Source organism: Chroicocephalus ridibundus, chromosome 17 (genome assembly GCF_963924245.1).
Source record: "Chroicocephalus ridibundus chromosome 17, bChrRid1.1, whole genome shotgun sequence".
Classification (NCBI taxonomy): domain Eukaryota; kingdom Metazoa; phylum Chordata; class Aves; order Charadriiformes; family Laridae; genus Chroicocephalus; species Chroicocephalus ridibundus.
Window position 1 is genome coordinate 5,397,008 of NC_086300.1, and position 23,897 is coordinate 5,420,904.

Below are 23,897 nucleotides of genomic sequence, written 5' to 3' on the forward strand. Positions count from 1 at the left end.
GAAAAAAACCCCAGAATAGGAAAATCATCAAAATAAAGGCTCATCCTGGCTGCAAACGAGTGATTACATCGCTGTTTATTCGCCTTTCTCCCGGGTGGCCTGGGCCGAACGCGAAACGCCGCTGCCGGGTGTTGACGCCCGCTCAGCTTTAAGGCTGAATCAGCTTTCTGAAAAGCAAACAAGCAGGGGAGAAAGGGGAGGAAAAAAAAAAAAAACCAAACCACCCGAAAACCCCGAGGTTTGTTGGGAAGGGAAGTGGCCGGGCCCGTCCGAGGGGAGGCAGGCGCGGATTAGCCATGGAGGTTTCCCCGAGAAGGGATTGGCGGGGCAGGGAAAGCCGAGGGACATCCGTCACCTCCGTGTCACAGCGCGTCCGACAGTGAGCGATTTATGACCCAACTGGAACCTACCAGTTTGGCAAACGCGACGATGCGGAGGAGAAGAGCTGGCGGAACGGTGCGGAGAAAAAACCCGCTCTCGCAAGGCAGCGGGGGGAAGTCGTATTATTTAAAAATTGTGAATTTATCGCACATCGAGCCCGGCCTTATTTGTTAACTTGAGGTTGCAAATGGCTTTCGAAGCGCCTGTCTATTCTCGCAAGCTATGTTTCCTGTGCTTTAATCCGTTTTGTTTTGTGTGGGTTTTTTTGTTTTTTTGTTTTTTTTTTTTTTTCGGTAGAAGAGCCACTCCAGTTTCAGCTCCCGCTGCGTGAGTCACATTTTCAGCACAACCAGCGGCAGGAATTTGTAAAATAAATAAATAAATATCGTTTTGTGTGTTGTGTTTTGTTTGTTGTTTTTTTTTTTTTTTTGAAAGAAAAAAAAAAGAAAAAATTCTAGAGTAAATATTCCATCAGCTGGTAAACTAATCACTGCCATTTAGGAGAGCGCTAATTAGTACCATTCGCAGTTAACATTGTTCGGGGAGGTATAAATTTCATTTGCGCGTTTCTGTTTGATGGTGGGGGGAAGGAGGGGAAGATCTGGGAGCCCTTACACTCCGCAAAGGGACCCACTTCCCCTCGGCTCTTCTGGACCCCCGCCACCAGCCCCGCGAACGCCTCCACCTTCACCCCCTCGAGCGCCGGGCAGGAATCGGGTGCCGTAACACCGGATCTCTGGCACCATCTGCCCGGTTTTGTGTTTTAGGGGTGATGGGGGTCGCTTTGATCTAATAGTTCTCCTGCTTTTTTGGAGGGAGCTTTGCTGAGGCTCTTCCTCCTCTCCCACACGTTGCTGGCGATCGCATCGCCCTCGATCTTTTCCGATAGGATAACAGAAAAAGACCGTGGGGTTATAATTTCCTAACGGCGCTTTGCTCGCTATTGCTTTCACCGAAGTCAGACAGATCAACGACCCTGCTCTTCTGCCCTCTGGCAGGACCAGATGCCCAGGGAGGTACCAGCCTCCTGGAGAGTTTACTGCAGGAATGTTTCCTAAAAGACATCCCGCCGATTTCGGACATGGGACCCGTGGCTGCAGTCCTGGGCACTGCCGGGGTCAGGCTGCAGAGGCAGGTGGTGACTTCTGATAATGAACCCGATAAGCTGAGGTTGCACCATCCTCCTCTCGTGACCTGCCCCTCGCCCTGCCCCATGTACCTCGGTGCTCTGCAAAAGGGTTGGAGTTTCTCTTCTCGCTTGTGTTTCAGGGATGGAGCACGTCCTCTAAAGTATGTTTTGGGGGGGCTTTGGGTAGACAGCCTGTGGGGCTTCCTATCCAAGGGCTCCACTGGCTCAGCTCTGCTCCTGGATTTTCAGTCCACAAAGCCTTTCTTCTTCTCCTTGGCCAGCCATACAATCCCAGCCCTGGAGGGGTTCAAGGCCAGGCTGGACGAGGCTTTGAGCAGCCTGGTCTGGTGGGAGGTGTCCCTACCCAGGGCAGGGGGTGGGACCGGATGGTCTTTAAGATCCCTTCCAACCTGAACCATTCTATGATCCTTCCCTACTCGTCTGCTGCAAACTCAAATACCGTCCTCTCCACCTTCGTCCTCCAAAGAGCAGCTCAGAGCAACACTTCCAGCTGCAGTTTCCTTTGCAGGACGTGGCAGCTCGTCTTTCTGTGGCGCAGAAGAGAATCCAGGCATCAAGTTGAAACTGTGTTTCTGGCCACAGGCATAAATTTTGGAGCAGCCTTTAAGGGTACGTCCTGCTGTCTGCTGAGTGCCAGATGGGTACAAGAGGATTTCAGACAAGTTTATCCGACAGCCTCCGTAGGCTGTAAGTTACCAGACAGACTTCCCAGGGCAGCCAGAGCCCGTAAGTCAGCAACCTCCGAGGTTTTTCCTCCTGCGCTCCATTTCCATCCTTTGAGCAGGGATGCACCACCCATCCCAGCCTGGTACTTCTTCCCGTGCTGTGACGGTGCAACCAAGAGCGGGTTCCCTGCAACAGCAATGGTCTCTAAGGTAAAAATATATTTATCGGTGATAACACACAGCACGCTTGGACTCTTTGTTATGGTGTTATCTCCTGCGGGAGCTAATCCCCCAGGCTGGGACTCAGCAGAGAAGTGGAAGACTGTTGTTGTTTTTTTAATTCTGCTTTCTCAACAAGAAGAGCCAAGTTATTAGAATGCGCTTCTGGCAAGAAAAGGTCAGTTTGTGACTTTCCGTTTTTACAGGGAAAGGTTTTCTAATTCAAAGTGTCTGGAATATGTAAATATTTAATAATTTTGTATAGGAAATTTTTTGATTAATTTAAAAATTCTAATGTCGACTTTTAAGATACTACTCTAAAAGCCTATAAAGCATCAAAACTAAATGCTTAAGCTTAGGAGGCCGAAATTCTATCAACCTCAACTTGATTTTCCCCACGGCATTTCAGTTTGTGAACGGTTTCAATACGTTTGACTTTCTGGCCCAGCAAGAGAAGAGAATATTTGGATCTCCAAGAATTCTCATGCAGGAAAACTCCTCCTTCCAGCCCACGCTCGAGTGACACAGGAAAAGTATTCCGTTTCCCCCCCTCCTTTTTCATTAACTTCGTAAGAGCCCCTGGTGCTTTTAGAGGAGCTGGTTTGAGCGCTGGCGACGGGATGGTTGTGAACGACGCAGTACGTACATGGCCGACCAAATATTATCTCATCCATGGGGGCAAGCCAGCCCTCCTACACCATCGTCTCCGCCAGACTCCTCCCGTCCAGCATCCTGCTCTCCAGGTCTGCCATCAGCCAGTGTTAATGCTTCCCATTACATCCCCCGTGGCAGCTCTCATCTTCTTGCACTGGTCTCCTTGGACGTCAGCGATCTCCTTGGCACGTTGCACTTGATGTCTCATGTTTTGAAGAACTCCTCAGCTGCAGCAGCCATTTTCTGTCACTGAATTCGGCTGGAGCAGTCTCCGAGAGCTCCCCTCCAGCCAGCACGGCGCGCGCCGCAAAATAAGGGCAAAACCCCTGCCTTCGCATCACAGCTTTGCTTTTAACCCATGTTAGATTTCACCAAAATTAGGTAAGATTTTATAGAGATTTGAACACAGCGTGTAAGTTCTTTGTCTTGAATTTTGAAAAGATAAAACGCCAGAAATCAAGCTCCTGATCTTTTAAATGTGGTTTTGGTGATTTTTCCTTTGCCTCTGCTTTTCAGGCTTGTGAAATACTCTTAACTACATCTTTCCTAGCATTTCTGTACTGCCATGAGGTCTAGAAACGGATTGACATGATGTAACACATCCACAAAAGAGAGCCGAGATTCCTCAGTTATAACAAGGATGCTGGGGAGTTGAGAAAAGCACCAAAAAGCCTGAACCTTTAAAACACAAAAGCTGGCATCAGTGATTTCAAATCTGAAAATTTTACAGCCATTAAGAAAGAAAAAAAAACAACCCAACAACGAAAGCGTTCAGCACTCAACAGGTTTCCTAAGGTTTTAGCACTGGGGGGAGATCTCACCTCCAAGCACCACATCCAGAAGAGCCAATCCTTGTCTGCAGAGCAGATTCTGTTGTACCTGAGGAGGGATGAGTCGCAAGTGAAGGAGTATTCACAACATCTCCTCCTTGCGTGGACTGAGCATCTAGTAAGGGCAGGGCTCCCTCCCGGCACAGCCCTTCCCTCGCTAGGAACATTAAAAGGGTCTCTCCTCATTTTCATTAGACGGGGAGAAAGTTGGTATCTCACCTACTCAAAGATAACATGCCATCGCCTGACTCCTTCCTGAGGCCATTCGGAGAGCCTCCACCCTCCCACACAATGGAGTTTATCTCGGAGGTTGTTCCTGCCCCTCCCTCTGTCTACACCTTCAGGTATCCCATTAGGGAGGCTTTGATACCCGAACCCAGTAGGAAAGCATCCAGGTGGCTCAACCTCCACACAAGCAGCAAGCCAAGCGCAACCTCGGAGCCGTGCCCTGATCCCAGGGAGCGCGTGTCCCGTGGGCCGGAGGAGGGACGTGGACCCGCGGCAACCACCACAGCCCTGCCGAGGGGAACCAGAACCCACTGGGCTTTTTTATTTTCCCCCGCACGCACCTGAAACGATGCGATTCTCCTTTACGTGCCAGCAAATCCTTCCCTGTCCTCGCTCACTACCAGCTTCCTAGAATACAAGAGGGTATTATCCTCAGCAGGATTTGCCCCCTGCTTCTCTTCCTCCTGCATAAAACGGGCATAATAACACCCTACCTTACAGGGCTTTTGAAGGCCTCAATTAAACAAACTGCTCTGAGATTTGTGCAAGAGGAAAATTAAATCAACATCCTATTGTAAAACTAGAGCTACTGCGTGCACGTTTCTCTGAGTACATTCAGCCTCTGTGTGAATGTCTGTAAATACATACCAACCTTCACAACCAGGCTCGTCTCAGTAGGGAAGAAGTCACTTGAAGTCAAGGAAAAGCCAGATTTAGTTTTCCATGCAACCTTGATCGACCTCTTCGCATCCACCCTTGGCACTGAACGTGGAAAAAAACGTGCGGCTGTGTAATTTCAGAGTGTCGTGTGCTGTGCCTGCCCGGGTGGTGCTCCCCAGACGAGGGGCACCCAGCGCCATGCCTTGTGCTTGGTCCCATGGATGAAGAAGTCTCAGGGGAGGATCAGCCAGTTTTCTCCCTACATGAGGAAAGCCACATCCAGCGCCCCTGGGGCGGCGCCGCAGGGTACCTCTCCACTTACGGTCCTAGAGCAGATCCCCTGGTGCTCCCTACGCACGACACAGAGGTGTCATCCCGGCCTCTGCGACCCAGGACTGCAAACAGCAACTCCCCACGTCACATGAGCTGAAAGAAAGTTTCATAGGCCAAAGGCTTGGCCGCCATCCCCCAGAACTCCTCAGATCCTGGGAAAGCACCCCCAAATAACATGAGAACGGAAGCCTACAAACCATTAAAACAACCTGAATACGGCAGTTATGCGCGCTCTCCACCCCAAAATCAAGTTCTTGTTCACACGCTGTGTTGGCGCTTGCAGTGAAGACTCTTTGGAGTTATTCAATACCAGGGAGCGTGTTTTAGAGCAGCAGGGTCCAAACCTCACCAGGATGTTCTTCCTTCCTGGAGACAGCCATGGACCAACAGGCTGGGACCTCCAGGCAGGTGCTGACACGTTAGATTTGCTAGTGATCTTTGCCATCAACGCTTTCCAATCACAGCGAGTTCCCACTCATCCAACTGTGGGTCAAAGACTATTTTCAAAAGCAAAAGCCTTCCCTGGTGGGACACCTCCTGTCATATCATGCAGCCTTTGGGCAGGAGGCAAAAGCAGAGGCACGCACATGGCTAAGCTTCTCTTGCTTCTCCCTGCCTGTGCTCCAGCCAAGTTGCCAGGTCCGGACAAAGGTAGCTGCATCCTATTTAGTTGAAATAAGCACTCACTGTTGCCTACACAGGTAATTTCCTGCACTGTGTCCCACTTTCTCAGCAACACAAGCTCCCATTCAGCCAGGCACTTGCGCACAGGAACCTACTGCCTTCAGCAAGAGCTAAGCACAAACTCCAGAGCTTTGCTGATTAAGCACAGAGCTGACAGTTCCTTTCCCTCTAGAGCACTTCACTTTGCAGGAGAGTCCTCCCCGCCCCCCGCCAAAAAAAAAATAATTCCTCCTTTTTCCTCGCTTTTTTAGTAATTTCTATCGTGCCCTGAAAACATATGCAACCACACTGTTAGAATCAGAATCCTACGGACGTTGTGCAAAAAGACGCGTGCCAAGCACACACAGCCCTGTCAAGGAAGATGAATAGCTACAAGAGCAAAAGTGACCCCGATCATGAATTTTCTCTTCTGGACTAATTTTCCCCAATATGGCACCAAACCAGAAGTGGTGGCACTGCTCTGATTGACAAAGCAGATCCAGTTGACCTATGAGGACAACAAAGAAGATTGCATGACTCAGTTTCCCTCCATCTGTCTTTACGGAGGTGGAAGGATGCTCTCCAGATCCCTTTATAACTCGATCCCTGCAGCCTCAGCCTCATCCGTGCCCTCACTTTTAGGCACTGAAACCTGCGCATCTTTCATGTGTGCTCAGGAAAAACAGTTAAGTTCAGTTTGGATCTGTGATTCCCGCAGGGAATCCAACTGGGGACCAGCCGGGGCTCATCCCAATGCCAACAACAAAAGGCAGCTCTTTCAGCTTTAGTTAGGATGCGATGCCAAAAGCCGCTGGGATGCGTACATGGAGGTTCCTTCTGCTCACACCTCTGTTTTATTGAAAATAACCAGGTCTCATTTATCCTGGAGCTCTACAACTAACTGCAGGATTAGAAATGGTGGTGATATACCCTGGGAAGGTGGAGCTGAAGTATTTGGGAGAGAAGACAATTGTGTCTGGTCTCACATGCTTCTGGCCAGAAGCATTTGATGACTACTGTTGTAACAATAAAAATCACTACGGATGACTGCCGTTTCCTGCTTTCCTGTGCTGTCAGGAGGACCCTGGGAAAGCCCCAGTTTTCAGTGGAATTTACAATTTATTTATTTTGGAAGTGAGGGTATCAAAAATACTCCCCAGCCTCTTGTTCTCTTTACCTCCCCTGTTCCCTTCCTGCTTCCCAGTTTCTAGCCAATCTGTGAACTCCGGATGCCACAAGAGGAACGGTGTACCTGGGGAGGCAAAGCGTTCTTTGCCATTCGCTGGAGCCCTCAGCACCACGGCTGGATCGAAAGCCTTTCTGAAGGACTAGTTCTGGCTCAGCCCAAGTCACAGGCTTGATGCCATAATCCCTACATGAAAGGGTTATGCAAAGGGTCAGAATAGGTGATGATAAAGTTCCCTTCCAGCCAAAACAATCTACGAACCTCCAAGGAAATCCACCATCCTCTGGCAAAAGCCAAGACCAGACTTTCTGAAGTGTAACAATGTCTGGCCCAGAATTGCAGGGGCAGTGCCTCTGAAGAGCTATGAAATCATCTCTTCTGCTTGGGAGGTTTGACGAGCTACGTTGGCATTGCCTGTCAGCCACAGACCGCAAGACTGGAATGCTGGGAGCAAAACCAGAGCAGATACGTTCAGAATGGCTTTAAAGCTAATGTTACACTGCTAAAGAGGGAAAAAAAAAAAAAAAGAAAAGAAAGAAATAAAGGCACTTAACCTGGCTTTTCAACACAGTAAAAGTGAATTCAGCGATTTCCTTTGAACATGCTAGGGAGCCGTTGTGCAACCCAGCCTGCTCAGCAGGCCCAAGGTGGGAATGGCAGAATCTGCTGCAAGTCAGGACCAAGGTACCTGAGCAGAGCTGTGTGGGAGGCAAGGCCCGGAGTTGCAGGAGAGCAGATGCTTCAGAGAGAACGGGAGCTGGCGGAGATTAATGAAGGAAGCTCAGATCTGTCTGTAGGAGGCCCGGCTCAATTCAAGGCCATTAACTTGTTGCTTTCTGAACACCAACAGGACTGGAAACAAAAGCATGTCTGCCCAGCATGGTTCACGCTCAGCGATTGCTTAAATACTCCAGCAGAACGAAGAGTGTTAAGAAAGGCACAGAGCCACTTCGATGGCTGCAGGCTCACAGGGCTGCAAGTTTTTGCATGAAGCCCAAGTCAAAACCAGGCAGGCAGCTGGGACGTAGCCTTGAAAGTAGAAACAAATAAATTACTAGCCTTCATTTTCTGCCATTCAGGAGTTTAAATTTAAAGAGGAGTCCATCAACTTTAAATAAATCATGTTTATAATTAAAAACATATTTTCCTGTGCTGCTTACAAGCCTTTGGATGATTAATAAGGCATTTTTCAAATTACTTTAATTCACACTAATTATGCTGCTTGTTTACCCCAGTCAATAATTTTTCTTCCAGGGAGATAAAGCTAGCCCAGGAGGAGGCCTCCCTCCGGGGACCAAGGAGGGAAAGGACCCCAAGGGAACAGCCTAAGGCACCAGCAACACACGGGAGGTCTTTCACTGAAAGCGACAGAGCTGGTTACATGAGTCACGTCACGTCAAACGCTCACAGGACTCCTTTTGCTAAGCCTGACTCTTTGCCTGGCTGAGATGAGAAGACATGAGCTTGCTCAGCTCCCAGGGGCCTTGAGCTGTGTTTTGCCTAGACCTTGCCTGAGGTACCAACCTTGCCAGGGAACCAGACTTTGTAGGTTTAGCATGAAAACATAGCAGCGACTCCAGAGCTTCTGGGTTGGGTCAGGCTTGTGCCTGGCAGAAGTCAAATGTGCTGAGGAAGAAAGAAGCCTCATCTCCTCCTATTTCATCAGCAGACGCTGCAAAGTCTCTTAGCCCTTTAGAAAATAGAGTACAACAAATTGAACAAGAATTCTCTTCCCAGTTATGTGACTCCCTTTCACCATTATTGAAAAGGGCTAGATACACAAAGAAAAGCAATGGTGCGTTTCCATTCGCGCCCCGGTACTGCAGCCTTTGTGGTATGAATGGGTTTGCTGGGTCACCTTTCCACAGGAAGGGCTGCGATGTCCTGACCCAGAAGCCTTCGAGCAGCAGCCATCCCAATGCCTGCAGGGTGACACAGCGACGCAGAAGTTATGAACTGATCATGCTGCCACATGCCCAGCAGAGAGTATTGCTACAGCCCCTTCCGATGCTTTACAAATCCGGGTGCTCCTGGTTTGACTCTCCAGGACTCCTGCAGACTCTCCAAAGTCAGCAGTGACATTTCCTCTTCTTTTTACCCTTTCTCCCCTGTTTTAAGACAGCAGTTATTTCATAACCTACGTGTCTCTATAGTTGACGGTTATTCTTAGGCAACTGTAAGCCACAAATGTCTAGCTAACAAAATATCCATGCTTTGTGTAGCATGAACCGCTCTTCAGCCAGTGGTGCACACACAACAGACCTTGTTGCTTCATGAACTAAAACAAGGTGTGAGATATCAGGCAAGGCTTTCCCTTTTGAGAGGAGAGCAGGCACTAGCGAGACCCATAATAACAGAAGAGGAAAAAAACCTAGTTACCGAATGGTGGCTCAGATCCTTCAGATCAGGGGCGCAGAAGCATGTGAGTTTCTGTAGAAGCCTGATTTATATTAATCAAACCAGCGTTGAAAAGCGTCACCACAAAATTTATTCTAATACCTGTTGTACCACACCCTAAAAATAACAAAAGAAAACAGGCTAAGATAAAAGATATTTGCTGTCAAAGGTGGGGAAATACCTTCAGAAAGCCACAATGTTGGCTTCCTCTAAGAAATTAAACAAGAGTGGTAGACGTTCTTCCGATTGATAATCAAAGACAGCTGTCTTGTCTACTTGGGTTTAGCACACCACCGTGACAGGGCAGCGCAGTTTGTGACCTGGGTGCTGCAGCCACCAAGAACAGTTTCTCACTGGTCAAGCACAAAAATCAGGTAATTCTGCGTAAAACCTGGTCCCGTGAGCTGCTTGTGATACTCTGCGCTCTGGAGGTACCCCAAAACTGGCATCAGCCCCAAATCTTTGAAAGCCTGAACCTTGCCTGATATGAATTTATGGCACCTGAGCTGTAGTGCGCTACCTCCCCAGATGAACACTCTTGTGGACAGTGAGGGCAGCGTAACCTGCTTTCTCCACAGGTTATCTGCATACCACGAGGCATCCGTGGGGAAGCTGGCACAGAGAAACTAGCATGTTTTTTTCAGCTCCTGCCCTCGATCAATGTATTTTAACTTGTGGATTTGCACAAACCTGAATGACCAGAAGAGAGCTGCATGAGGTAAGTTGGCCAAGGGATCCATATTAGGCACAGTCACCAGTTGCAAAAAGGAGCAGATTTACCCTTTATATGGTTTTTGTTCCCAAAACAAGAGTACACAACACAGAGGTGATGTCGAAGATCTCCTTCTGTTTCACGTGGACATCCAGAGTAAGAGTGACTCACTATTCAACTTGCTCAGCTGCTGTAAGACAGCCTGACCATTTCTTAAGTTGTTAAAACCATAAATAATTTTAAAAACTCAGACCAGTAGCAACACATTTAAAATACTGTTTGGTCTCCTCTTATGGCATTTGTCCTTAGCAAAACTCACTTGAAGTGATGCTAGGCACTGTAAAAGGCACTGAGGTCCCGTGTACGCTGGACTCCGTAAAACCACATCTCACCAGGATGACACACCGCACGTGGCCATGAAGAGGCTCCAACCTAAAAACCGTGCCCTGTTTCCTCAAGGTTGAGGGGCAGGAGGTTTGCGGTATTTGCACTGGATCCATACTCGATACATTGTCATTTGTTTCCCACGGTTCACTTGCAATCGCCGATCAACCAGATTCTGGATTTTCTCCAGCCCAGCTGTCGTGAAGAGATCATTTAATTCATCTGGAAGCAGAGAGAAGGAGATTGAGGATGCCACAGCTTTCATTTAACTGATACCTGCTCACACTGAGGGCTAAACTATGTGAAAGATGGGCCAGAGGAAACTCACAGTCTCACTCTTGCAGGGAAACGTAAAGGTCAGGCAGGACTTAACTACTGTGCTATGGGGGAATTAAGAATCACAGTTTCTCAAGTTTCCCTTCTACCAAGGAAGAAAATAATTATTTGGAGGGCAATTAGAATTATAAAAACTTGACACAGAGAAAACAGTTTCAGACATGGGTATCGCCTCTAGTAACCGATTAAGGGAGCACCTTCTGGTGAGTAGGGACAGATGCATTCCTTCCCCCTCCCCACTCTCTCCAGAGGAATTTTAGAGTCTGCGAGAGCACAGAATGGGATCAGACCTACGCTTTTAAATGGCGGCAATAAGATCTGTGCTGTATAGGCTGGAGGGGAACGGGATTCATTAAGGTTAGGGAAAAAAAAAAAAAAAATCCTTAAAAAACCACACCCTGCTGGGGCCCAATCAAAGCACTAGGAGCCCTGGAGGCTGCAACACTTACAGGGGCAGGTATTCCTGACCAAGCACATAAGTATGGTAGTGCCCCAGCACACTGGCCCTGGGCAAAGCCAGAGCCAGTCCTGCTGAGCAGCAGAGAGCTTGTTCAACTGCAGCCTGGGAGCACGTGATTTGGATGGAGTTTCTGTAGAAAACGGGCTAACAGGTCCCAGCTTGTGCTCTTTTATCAGATGCTTGCCATCGTGAAGCGTTTGCCAAACACGCATTAAACATTAATTTTGTTGTGACAAACAAGACTTGGGCAGTGGGGAAGGGAATCGTTGCAGCTGGGCCACTGCTCTAAAACTCACTGTGCGCAGGGACTGGCGGTGGAAGTGACTGGAGGTGTAATTGGTGATAAGCAGAGAGAATACAACCCCTGCTGAACACCAGGCGGCAGCAGGACTGGAGAAGCTGCCTCAGGTCTATGCCAAACCATGCCCTCCTTATTTCTTCATAGGAGAACAGTAAAGTTAAGAGAAGCTCCTTCAAGTGGTGTCCATCTCACTCCATCCTCTGCAGGCAACAAGATTCAAGGAGAGCTCCTCCGATCCCACCCCTTCCAGTGTACCAAACATGCTAGTCTTTCCTCTAAAAGGATGTTCCGCTAAGGAATTCACCACACCGTATGCATCAGCAAGCGACAAGCCCAGCTACGCGTGCAATTGGAAGACACTTAACATTTTGCACTGCTCCAAGAGAGAGGCTGGAAAGAGCTAGTGGCAAAACTTGAGGGCACAGGGACAAAAAGAGGTGAGGAGACTCAGAGGGCTGTTTTCCAGCCTCCTACCTTGTGTGAAGAAGTAGACTCTGGTGCCATCACCTCTCACATAGAAGTTATCAGACAGACATTGACCTAAGGGCAAGGGGGATTTAAACAGTTACCAGCTATCATTTAAAAATCAACAACTGCCATCCAATTGCACGTAAAGACAAGAGGCACTTCTCCCAGCGCACGCTGTGCTTAAGGAGAATTAATGAGCTGCCTCCTAAACAGGAGGAGCATCCAGATGCTTCCAGAGAAGCATCATCTATTAGTGATCTGGCAAGAATCCCCAGGGGAAAAAGAAAATACCTTTCTTAAACCGAAGCTGGGCCAGATCATAACGGCCATAATCTCGCAACAAAATCATTCCTCCTGGTTTCAGAAGGCGACTCAGTCTGTTAACGATGCATTGCATCCTGAGGAAAGACCAAAACAGAAGTATTCATCATTCTGCAAAACGATGCTTGTTTCCTTAGCCTACTTTCCAAAAAGAAGGTATAAAGTTTAATATATATTTCAATTTCATATAAAAAACTACAAAAAGCTAGCACTTTTCTGAGCTCTCAGACTTAGGCGGGTTGATTTTATTTGGCTGCCTTATTTCTGACACTCCTCAATTCTGCTTTTTTTTCTACAACGATAACTTGGCCTGCCACAGCAGGGATTAACTGCCCTCTCTTACTAATTTCAAAAGTATCTCCGCTGGTTTCTGTAAAACAAGTAATACGTGAACTTGAAAAACGCTGTGAAATAAAACCAAAGGGAACAAGAAAGAGAGACCAGTAGGCTGTAATACACTGTCACAGTACAATCACAGCTCTTTTTAAAAATGTTTTCTGAACCTGTCCCCTCCCTTCTTGCTACCTCCCATATAAGAAATTCATCTAGCAGCACACTTTCCACAAATGGGTGCTGAGCGCTCAGTGGGGCTGGGGTTCAGAACAGGTGCCCAGCTGCGAGCGCAGCAAAATGTCACCTGTAGTCACCTGCACCAAAATTTGTTACAACAGAAAGTACCTGCAAATTTCATTTTCAGAGGCTTAATGGAAAACTGGACCAGGCACAGAACAAACTTTAATTTTGCTTGATGTAAGGGGACCTACTATTAAAGAGCTCCAGTTCTGTACGCATTATCTTCTGCAACCAGAAGGAATTACTAAAACTTACTTCTCTGGGAGAATCGCTGAGAGGACAAAGATAAGAATAACAACGTCAAGACTCTCGTCTGGCATTGGGAAAGGACTTTGGTCATTGCACAGGTCATGGACAAACGCAAAGCAGCGAGAAGAATCATATTCTGCATTGTTCTGTATTAAAGGGGAGAGAAATTAGAGCATTAGCAGCAGAGCCTGATCTCAATATTATCTGGACATGGGAGCATTTTAACTTTCACATAATAAAGTGGTATGTCCAGAGATCTGTTTCAGCCTCACTGAACTAAGGCAGATGAGGTCCCGTAGGCTCTCCGATCACACAGGGAACAGGGGTGAAATGTGAAAAATAAGTACACATGGGATAGTCACAAAGAGCTTTGGACTTGTTACATTCAGACAATCAGCATTGCCAAAAACCCGTTTGAGGGTTTGAGGGATTATTGCAATTTTAAGGTCAGGTTTTCCACTAATAGTGGTAAGAAGTGAGGGATTTACACTTAAACTGGGTACCTTTACAAAAGTGCGAGCGTCAGGGCCTCTCACTGCATCACTGAAACCAATATTCATTTCAACTACAAGCAGACTACTCCCTACATCCCAAACGTCAAACCTGTCTGCCTAAAGTTACGCTCTTAAAAACCACATTTAGACTTCTAAAAGAAGTTGTATATTTTTCTAAAGCTGCTGCTGGAGATTGCAGTGCCCTCTATAAACAGCGCTTGTGTCAGCTTAAGAGGATGAAATGGCATGCTGCTTCTGCTGCTGTGCTCCCCATCTCATCTCATGAAGAGACTGATTACATTTGATACTTCATATATTCTCAGTTCTCTTCTGGCCTGAAATTTGTTAGCAGTATTTGTCCTTTGACTAAATTACAGCCTCTCGCTCCACAGACAGCAGTATCCCTCCTCGGCTGTCTGTGCAGAAGCAATCAGCTGATGTTCCCAGAACTGCAGTGACAGTAACGCACACACAAACCAAAACCAGCTTCAGTTCCTGTTAAAAAAATTGCCTGAATGTTTTCAAGGTTCAGCAGTTACTCAACTAAAAAAGCACTGGATTTAGAAAAGTACTGCCAACCACAGGGGAAAGAAAATCTGGCTGACTTGTCTGCTGCCAACATGACATTTTGAGAACTCCAACTTCCCTCATTTCTACAATCTTCGATGGCTTATTTTCCTGGTTTACCAGTACAAGGGTCAGCATCAGGGCTAGCTAAAAACAGAAAGCTGCCACCACAGTCACACAGCTGATGGCAGCTGTGACATATTTGTGTTAGTGTGCGATTGTCACCGTGTACTTCCTACCTTCGTAAGTCACCACTGAGTTTACCTGGACAAGATCCACAGCTGTTGTAGAAAAATCACAGCAATAAACAAAAAGGCCTGGGTCACTGAAATAAAATCAAATAAACTATCATCATTTATATGAAGGTGCTCCACAGGAATTACAGAAGTTTCTTGAACGCACAGAGCACAGAATTGGGAGCCAGAAATCCTGAGCTTTAGTCTATCTCTATCAATAACGTGTTGTGCAAAATCTGGTGGATCGCATCGCTCCTTTATGCCTCAGTTATTCTCATATGGAACTGACTGCTTACTTTTCCTTCTGGAAAAGGAGAGACACTAAGGCCTGTATGAAAATGCTTTCAGAATGAGACACGTAAACTCGCCTTAGGTTTCACTGGTTGCATTCTAAGACCAAAGATTTCCAAGCTCAAAACACAATCATTGGAAGTCGGACGCGGCAGAGGGACCATTTGCATCTGGCCTTTCTCTGGGACTGTGTAAACTAGGAACACGTGCAACAACTTTCCAATTGTTTTTCAGAGGCTGGTATATCATGCAGGTAAAAACCTACTGAGAACTACTTACTTGTTGGTTTGTAAAATTGGGAAGACTGTATTTCCAGCACCACAGCCAACCTGCACAAAGTAGATGTACATATAGTGAAAATAATTTCTTCAGCATGTCCCATGCAGCTCATTCCAAATCATCTCTCTACAGCCATGGAACGAAGAGCAACTCATGAGTAACAACTGAGAAGGGCAGTGACAATTTGCAAATCTCACTGCAAGATCTGAATACATTCAGCTCTGAGGAGCAGGCTCACATATAAGCCTTTGTGGGAAACCACTAAGCCAGTTCTCGTAGAAATCTTACTAACAAGCAATATATTGTTACTCTTTTGAAAACTTATTGCTGGAATCCCAAGCAGAACAACCAGTCTGAGTCACTGAAGCATTGGCAAAGGCCACGGATTAGTTGCATTCACTTCCACAGAAAATCCGAGCAACGGAGAAAGAAGTTTGCTTTACTATAATTAGATCCTGCTGTTTCAGAGTTTCCTTCACTAGATGGCTCTTCCTCAAGTTACAACTAGGCCTACCGTGATTCTGCCTTATTATTCCTTCTGCTTGCTCCCAATTTGAAGGGAAGATGGCTCACACAACTGGGTTTGGGGAATTTGCCCAATCAATGTTTAAGGAATCCGTAAAATTCAAATAGACTGATCAGAAAACACCTCTGATGCCTTGCAGGGACAGGTATTACTGAAAGTACTCAGGGGAGACAGGAAAGCCGCAATGACCCAAGAACAACAAAGTCTAAGGAAGTCTCAAAGCCTCAGATTAAATTAAAAAAAAATAAAATATCAAAAGAACAGTTCATGTTGACCCTCCCTAGAAGGGCGGAACTTCCACAGAACATGAAGCATTAATCAAAACCAGCGGTATCTACAGTGAACAAACTAGAAGTGGCAGAGTAAAAGGCCATTACCAGCTGTCAGGAGTCTAATATTTAGAAGCCCTACAGAGTTTTCTGGGATAAACCCTGTGTCAGTCTGAGATTCCCCGTTATTACATGGGCCATAAGAAACAAACCAGAGAGCATCTTTACATTCTTGGTTTCACTGTTTTCTTTCACACCTCCCAAGGCAAACAAGAGTCAGCACAAACATCAAAACATAAATGACAGGGTAAAGCTTTATACAGACAAGTAAAAGAATCAGCTTCTTCAAAAGATGACTTTTAAATGCTTGTTTCAGCATCTGATAGTGATAGTTTGTCTTTTCAACGTGAAAGCTTCTTATGGTCCTTGTGCTCTGCCAATTCACAGCCTGAACCAACAGAATCCCAACAGATTTAATTCAGTTCGAAGCTGCCCTCTGTTTTTTGCAGTTTACTGACTTAAGACAATCACCCCATTCACTTGCTCTTTGCCAATGATATATACTTTTATGTTCCAGTCACACTAACACCGACACAAGGGACTGTTTGATGTGTGACTCTGTTTTAGAGCTATTACCTCTAATATACGGTAAGATGCAGATGATCCTGGGTAATCTCCATCGCTTTGATTCAGCTCACTATACTTCTGTGCAGCCAACTCCTCCGTGCAGATCCGAGGTGTGCTTTTTATCACGTTTAACTGATCCTCTGCCCTGGTTTCCAGTGAACAATGTCCATTTTCACAGCTTCCCAGCCCCTCATTGTTGGATTCTTCTTTGTTACTAAATTCGTGTGCAGAATCCCCATTTTGACTTGGGTTCCTGTTAGGTGCCAGCTCAGGAAATTCAGTGAACAGCCAGTGTCTGTCCTTGAAGAAGCCATTTTCATGGATTTTATAAAAGTCATCCCAGTACCTCTTAGCATTCACCTCATATTCCTCTGTGAACACAAACAAAAATGTCACCAGCAGTCAAATCAGAAGGTCTCAGAGTTTAATCAGTTCAGACAGTGAGGGATCGCTGCAGATATCTATTCAACAATCTGCTTTAATAAGTAAGGTTATTGATTTTAAATCACCTTTATTTAAATTCTGCCACGACACATAAACACTCACCCTGCCTCCTCACAGTACCTTTGTGAGGACTCAAAAAGGTAAAAGAGATAGAAGAGGAAGGTGTCTGTCTCCTGGTAGGATTTAAAGGAAGCTGACAAGAGAAAAGGCCTCTTTGAAGGAGGCTGGATTCAAGAAATCCAGGTTTTACTTCCATCTCTAACACTAGCTTGTTCTGTTCACTGGAACAATTTGTTTGGAGCCTCATGACACTAAGTGTCAGACACTTACAACTTATAAGGCATTCTAAGACAGATGCCTGGAGCTGAAGAGTCCTGTCCAACATGCTACCCCTTTTTTTCAGATGGAGAAAAAGGAAAAATAGTCAACTACACAGGCCTGGCAGAAAGCCCAATTAGCATTTGTGCAATACTCCAAGATTACAGGACAGCATGTTTTACACAAGTATTGCTAGAGCCCAGTCTACGGCACTTTGTTTTCCATAGTTCCGTGCATGTTAGAGCATCATGCATTTATGAAATTAAAACAAGAGAGGGGAATCGACAGAAGTGACCACTGTCATAAAGTAACAGTGGAGAGCTAAGGTGGACAGACTAAAGGTGATAAGAGTTAACTTTAGCAGCAAGCATTATCATTTTCACACCAAGTGGAGACATTCCAGTAGCAAGATGAGTATTACAGAAAGCTGGAAGAACTCTTACAAAGCCATGAACTAATAAAATTCAAGACACCCACAGAATTATTTCCACACATCTTCACAGATTTCAGATCAAGTACATTTCCAGGGGAACTATTTTTTCCGGGGGAAGTTACGAATCCAGCTGGTTTCCTGAATTCTCGCCGATGTGATGAGCTCTCTGTCCTGGGAAGTAAGAGCTAATTATAGCACCCTGTGCTTGTAATCACCTAGGGACATTAACATCCACAGCCAGCAATCCCAACTGCATTTTAATAACATGCAACTCCTTAGCCGTCTTTGCACAGCAACAAGTGCATTACTGAATGCAAATGATTCTCCCATAATTAAAGACGACGACTGTATGTGAGAATGGATAACCCCTCTCCAACGTCTACCAAGCGTAGGGTTAAAAGAAAAAGCAGGCATCTTAAAATTGGAGATTAGCGTTATCATCTAAACTGCAGTTTATTTATTAGTCTTCCTGAAAAGCACACCAGTGTTTAGAAGATATGTGAAGCACAAAGAGCTGATACAAAAATACTTTCTTTACCTCAACCACAAGGATTTTCTCCTTTTAAGAAGCCTTGGCCTTAAACCCAAAGTTAAAAGAAATTTTAATGTCTGATATTAGACTAGAGCAATAAATTTGTGCCATGATCTCACTGTAGCTCAAAGCAGGCAGGGTCAAGTCAGTTTACTATTTACAGAGGAGAACTCAATGACTGCTAATGTCAGGGGACTAAGTGTTATTGATTCATACCCTGGCATGCTCCTGCCCGAACTGTCACTTCTTCCATGTACTAGTAGGGATATGCGAGGCTGCTGGGGCTGGAAATGCTCTTTCACCTAACAAAAATCTAAAGTCCTGATTCCTGCTGGTCCCTAAAAATCCTGTAACAGCTTGGCTGTAATGGGATGCTTACCCGAGGTGCTGGGGCAAAATTCCAGCCCGGTCATTTTGGATTACCCACATTTTTGCCATAGTGTAATAGTATAACACCAAACAAGACATTGTGCTCCTCCTGTGTTAAATTATTGTGAAATTCTGTTGGATGCTGTTGAACAGCTGTTACACTCCAACCCACATGCGTGGAAGCTTTATTTAAAGCTCATTTACCTCGTAGACTAGTGTTTTCTAAGCACTGGAATAAAGGATCAGTAACAATATAAATGCAAGAAATCAAGGGCCAGCTGACAAAGATTATGCAAGAAACAGATTTAAAGCAAAAAAAAAAATAGTAATTTTTTCAGTCTGACTTCCTGCACAATTTATGCCAGAAAAGTTCACGTAATACTTGCTTCAAGATCCTTTTTGTGGTATTACCTCATGATGACATCAGCATGCGAGCCAGATTCCTCCAGAGACTTTTTTGATAAGGACTCCTGACTTTTCTGCTCGTCTTTGTAAGGACACCCCCAAAGCCAAGCCCATACTCACCGTTTCACATTGCAGAAGAAGGGTAAACAAAAGTAACTGTTCACAAAAGACAGGAAGAGAACCAGGGACCCCCTGAATTGCATGGGGGCTAATTATGGAGCCTCAAAAGGAAACCGAGAAACTCTTCCGCTTCTTTCTTTGTTCCCAGCCAGGAGACACATCTTCAACATGCCCCATAGAACTTCTCTCCTCCTTCAGAACAAATTCTGACAGCCCCAAGAAGTCCGCAGAATAATACAGCCATAATGACCAATAGCCTGCCTTTGTTCTCCTGCTTGGACATTACTGATTCTCAAAATACTAGCCCCTTCAGGCACACTTGGCTGGGCTGGCTTCCCTACGTTTCAGCCATCCCATTGTCTCCACACGCTTACCACTGAATAGCAACCATCAAAATCTGACTGGCCTCCATTGTTCAGTCTGGGAAATACATCATGAAGACCTGACAAACTGCTCTAACAGCAAATTGCTCCACAATTTCATAGTTGTATATAGGTTCTCAAAGCATGACAGACAGCACCCTTTAATGTTAACCAGATTTTAAAATGAACTCAACACAATGGGCATCACAATAGAAACTGCTGGATACTTCTGGGAATCCAAGAAATTAGGAGGGTTGCTCTTTGGTGTAATTAAATTTGCTATTGTGAACACAACTGGAAGCTATATGGGAAGTGTCTCAATAGCTCCAGTAGTGTTCAGCATCGCCTTACAGATGACACACTCAATTTAATTTGAACAAAAGGAGCAGATCCATCCTAGAGCTCGGCAGGGTATAACAAGATCACCATCAAACAAGTCTCTTATCATACCAAAGAACAGGAAACCATTTCACCATCGTTCAAGGGACTGGATGATATCTAACAGGTGTGGAGGAAAGATGCAGTATTAACCCACCGAGAACAGCTTCAACCATATTACTTCACTGTAGAGCTGTGCACCTTTAGCTTGATTCGGATTCAGGTAAGCTTTGCATTTTGGATGTATAAATATCCTTTATGCCAAGTTTGAGGAAATAAAAACTTTGGAATCCCTCTTCTGCCTCTCTGATGATACACACTTCGATCAGTATAAAATAATTTTTCTTTGCTTTTGATTTTATCATTATCATGTTGCTTGTTAACCTGCTAAAGGCGAATACGGACACTACTTTATTAAACGCTCTTAAGAGAAAAAACAAGCTTGCATCAGGGATATCTCCACAGCATGCAAGCAAACAAATGATTACCTGTTAGAAGTTAAGATTTAGAGAGCAAAAGCAAACAGAGAAAATAAGATTAAATGAGGCTGTTGCTCTACGCTGAAAGAAGTTTGTTGACAAGGAACACTAACAAGTATTTAAACGTACACAACATGAACAAAGAAGCTCAACCCAAGATGACTCCTCCCAGCCAAGATCATTTCTGTTCCAGTAGGATGAGTCTCTGGAGAAGGTGGAAAAGTCACAAAGAGGTAAATAAAGAACAGAAAGATTCATCCTTTTCCATTTTTTGTTATCAACCACTAGGTGATGTGTTTTAAATGATTCAGGAGATGGGGAGAAGGAGAAATAAATAATGATGCATATGCAGCTCTGGCCAGACTGTTCCGCTCTTGTATGAACAAGTTAAGACTCAGCATTACAATAGTATCCAAAAGTACCTTGTTTATCTTGCGGCAATAGCTGTGAGCTGTTCTCTTGAACTTTACTCCTGGCACTGGCTTCCTGCTCTTCTGACCATTCCACATTATCCCTGTTGTAAAAAATAAGATGAACTACTCAGCTGAGAATGGTAAGGCGAAGACAGAGAGAAAAGAGAAAGGTCTAGACAGCTCTCCTGCCTGGCAGCTGTGGAGCTTTTCCACGATCTCTAATTCTAGCTCAGCAGCAGTACAGCAGCTATCGGCACATACGGCTCCCAGTTCTAAATGAGCTGCACTCGTAGCATTACAAAAGATGTAACTGGAAGGGATCCCAAGAGACACCAAATCTGTCCGCTAATCCTTTTCCCTATTTGATGCTCAGCCAAGTTTAGAGGAAATAAATCCTTTCTATAAAACCACAAGGGCGCTCAGCACAAACAGGCCTGCTCGGAGAGGAACTGCCATTCTCACAGGGTGAGAAGCACCTGTGACTGCCAGCTAGGTGCGTGTGTGCAGATCATCAACACAGGCCATTTGATTTAGCTGTCTTGGAAAACTACATTTTCTTTCTCAAGTTAAACCAAAAAAGGCAGTAGGGTTATTTGGAAGGTAAAGCGTTATATTAATATTAAATCCAATTATGAGGAAAATATGCAGGAAGCTTTAAAGCATTAAGAACCTATTAATAACTTAAAGGTGCATACGCAGTTGTGTAGCCATTAAAGTGATTCACTTGACCTTTCTTCATTAGAACGAGTGAATGAAAAGCAGACTACAAGATCAAGAAGCACTATTCTGGCCTCAGGAGGAACTAGTCTTTTGATATTAACTCACAAAACAAAGACTTAAATGTCAAGTCTGTGAAAAAAACCAACAGATTACTAGGAGTTTCTGTAGGGAAATACCATTAAGGATGTGCTTTCGTAACATACGTTTGGTATAGTATAGTCCCAAAATGAATGACAAGCTGATACATGCACATATTACTTTATTACAAATTAAGCATACCCAATTCTCAATAGGGCTTAGCAGCGTGAGACCAAAAGCGGATGCATTTACCCCAACAATGCAAAATCTGACATTTTGGGTGCCTAACATCTCCTGAAACAACAGCTTTCTCCAACCAAAGACCTGTTCCAAGCTAACGTCTAGCAGGATCTCACACTGTTACAGCATCGTGTGGCAACAGATGGGTGAAGTGATTTTTGTTCAATCTATAGATTAGTCACTAATGTATACAGATGGAGAAAAATTATAGAGATTTCTGAGAAAGGACAATTTAGCTTTATTAACTATAGCAATGAAACAATTGCTACAGAGTAAAACAACACTGCTAAAAGTCTAAGGAGGCCTAAGGAATCTCGACTGCGTCAGGAGGAGCTGAGGGAGGCTCAGGACCCCCCAAGGATTAGCACCCCCGAGCACCCAGGGCCCTCCCACACCTCTAAGCGCTTACGGCACCGCCTGCCACGCTGGCAGCACCCAGTCCGGAGGGTGCCACCTCCTGTCACAGGCCCCTCTCGCTGCCTGGCCTCCAGCCCCGCACCCACAGCTCCCCCGGCCCGCTCCGCTCCCCACGGGACGCTTCAGAGGCGAACCCGGGCGCCGGGCCAACACGCCGGGAGAGAAGGCGAACAATGTTTGCGGCCGGGCGCCCGTGAAGCGGAGCGGGGCTACTCGGGGCCGACCTGCCCCGGCCGCTGAGAGCCCCGTTATTTAGTTCTTCGCCCCGGACTACCGGTGGCCCGAGGCGGCGAGGACGAGCCCCCCGCCCGCCATCTCACCCCAACCCCCGCGCCCGAGCGCGGACAGGCCCCACAGAGCAGCAGCGGCCCACAGCGCCTCGGCCGGCTTCCCGGGCCTCCCCACTGCGGGCAGCGAAGGGCCGAGGATGCGGAGCCGGGCACCGAGGGGGCGAGGAGGCGGCGGCTGCCCTCACCAGGCGTTGTGCTGGAAGAGGCGGGCGGGGTCGGTGAGAAAGCGCCTCCCGAAGGGCCGCCGCTCCGGCGCCTCCCTGGGCGCCGCCATGACGGGCCGAGCGCCACCGGAACCGGAAAGTCGCCTCGCCGTCCGACCCGAGAGAGGACTAGGCGGGCGGCGGTCACGTGAGGGGCGCCGCCATCACGTGGGGACGGTGGCGGGAAGCGCGCGGCCGCGGCCTCAGAGGGATGGCAGACATGGCGGCGCCCGTGTTGAGCGCGGAACGGCCACCACGGCGAGAAGAACGCTTTCCCCGGCTTTTATTTCGCATTTCATGCAGCGGGAGGGGGCAGGCCCGGCCCAAGCCGCCGTTGTCTAGCATTCACCGGCCGCCAGTAGCGTCTAAGTACGGCCTCCGCCCAGTGTCTGTCGCCGCCTCTGCCTCACAGGCCGCCGCCTGCAGCAGAGCTGGCGGTCCAGTCTGCGGAGGTCGGTCACCGTCACCAGCTCCCGGCAGGCATTCCAGGACCAGGAGTAGGTGCAGAAAGTCTGGTGGAAGCACTCGCTGCCCGTCTGCAGGCCGATCTGGGCCCCGCCGATCTTCTGCCACAGCTCCAGCAGACTGCGGCGCTGGCGGAGGGCCGGGCTCTGGCTGTACGGCTTGGCTGCTGGTGGCTTCTGGGAGGAAGGAGAGAAGTTGAAAGAGGAGTCAGGGGACCATGGTGGGGGAAATCACACAGCTTTGCCCGGGTGGGACCAAGTGCCGTGTATGTACATACATGACTAAAAGTACTTCAGTGGCTCGTTATGATGCGGTGCTGGCAGGTTATAACCAATTCATGCTGACCATTAACAGTAATAAACAGCCAAGCTATTATTACACCTGTGGTTTCATTTTTCCTTGCACTTACGACAAAATTGCTCTTTAATACCTGTGTCTAGGTAAAACATTCACCAGACAGCTAATTAATAGGTTACACGAGTGACCAGTCACGCTTAGTTCTGCTCTAATTACAGTCCCGTAAGACAAAAGGTCACATCTTCCCTCTACGTTTCACACTCACTTGTGCTTGTGTCTTGGCCAGGCTGGCTGGGAGGAGGTTGGAGGCTGTTGTCAGAGGACGTGGTGTGTTGGGGCACTCAGTGTTGACAGCAGAGGAGCATGTCTGCTTTCTATGGTGAACAGGAGGCTTGGCAGCAGCTGCCTGATTAAACAAAGCACAGGTTTTCAGGCTTGTTCCCACACCTCTGGTGCTGTTACGCAGCTGAAGAAT

At 46.7% G+C, this 23,897-nt stretch overlaps 1 protein-coding gene across 9 annotated transcripts; it reads right to left on the minus strand.

The window, feature by feature from the left end:
• Positions 1-60: 60 nt before the first annotated feature.
• On the minus strand, positions 61-22,772 carry METTL2A (methyltransferase 2A, tRNA N3-cytidine). Of its 9 annotated transcripts, XR_010073574.1 has the most exons (11): positions 22,643-22,772; positions 20,722-20,813; positions 16,469-16,830; positions 15,038-15,087; positions 14,496-14,556; positions 13,177-13,316; positions 12,319-12,425; positions 12,034-12,099; positions 4,469-10,684; positions 3,891-3,948; positions 61-3,747 (listed from the first exon to the last, which is right to left on the minus strand). XR_010073574.1 is itself a non-coding variant. In XM_063354326.1 (9 exons), exons 1-9 carry the CDS (start codon positions 22,729-22,731, stop codon positions 10,533-10,535), a joined length of 1,119 nt encoding a protein of 372 aa, XP_063210396.1. In that variant the 5' UTR covers positions 22,732-22,772; the 3' UTR covers positions 61-10,532. The 9 variants fall into 9 exon arrangements, 1 of the variants encoding a protein (XP_063210396.1); XR_010073577.1 differs by having other exon boundaries at positions 61-8,891; positions 10,057-10,684; XR_010073575.1 differs by having other exon boundaries at positions 61-9,077; positions 10,057-10,684.
• Between the last annotated feature and the right edge of the window lie 1,125 nt (positions 22,773-23,897).

Bases quoted from the DNA above. Each gene is read 5' to 3' on its own strand.
- METTL2A (XM_063354326.1), bottom strand. From the start codon at position 22,731: ATGGCGGCGCCCAGGGAGGCGCCGGAGCGGCGGCCCTTCGGGAGGCGC. The intron at 13,317-14,495 runs GTAAACTCAGTG...CCTTTAATACAG, and splicing joins CAGCTGTGGATCTTGTCCAG to AACAATGCAGAATATGATTC. The intron at 10,685-12,033 runs GTAGGAGGCTGG...CTCTGCTTCCAG, and splicing joins AGTCTACTTCTTCACACAAG to ATGAATTAAATGATCTCTTC.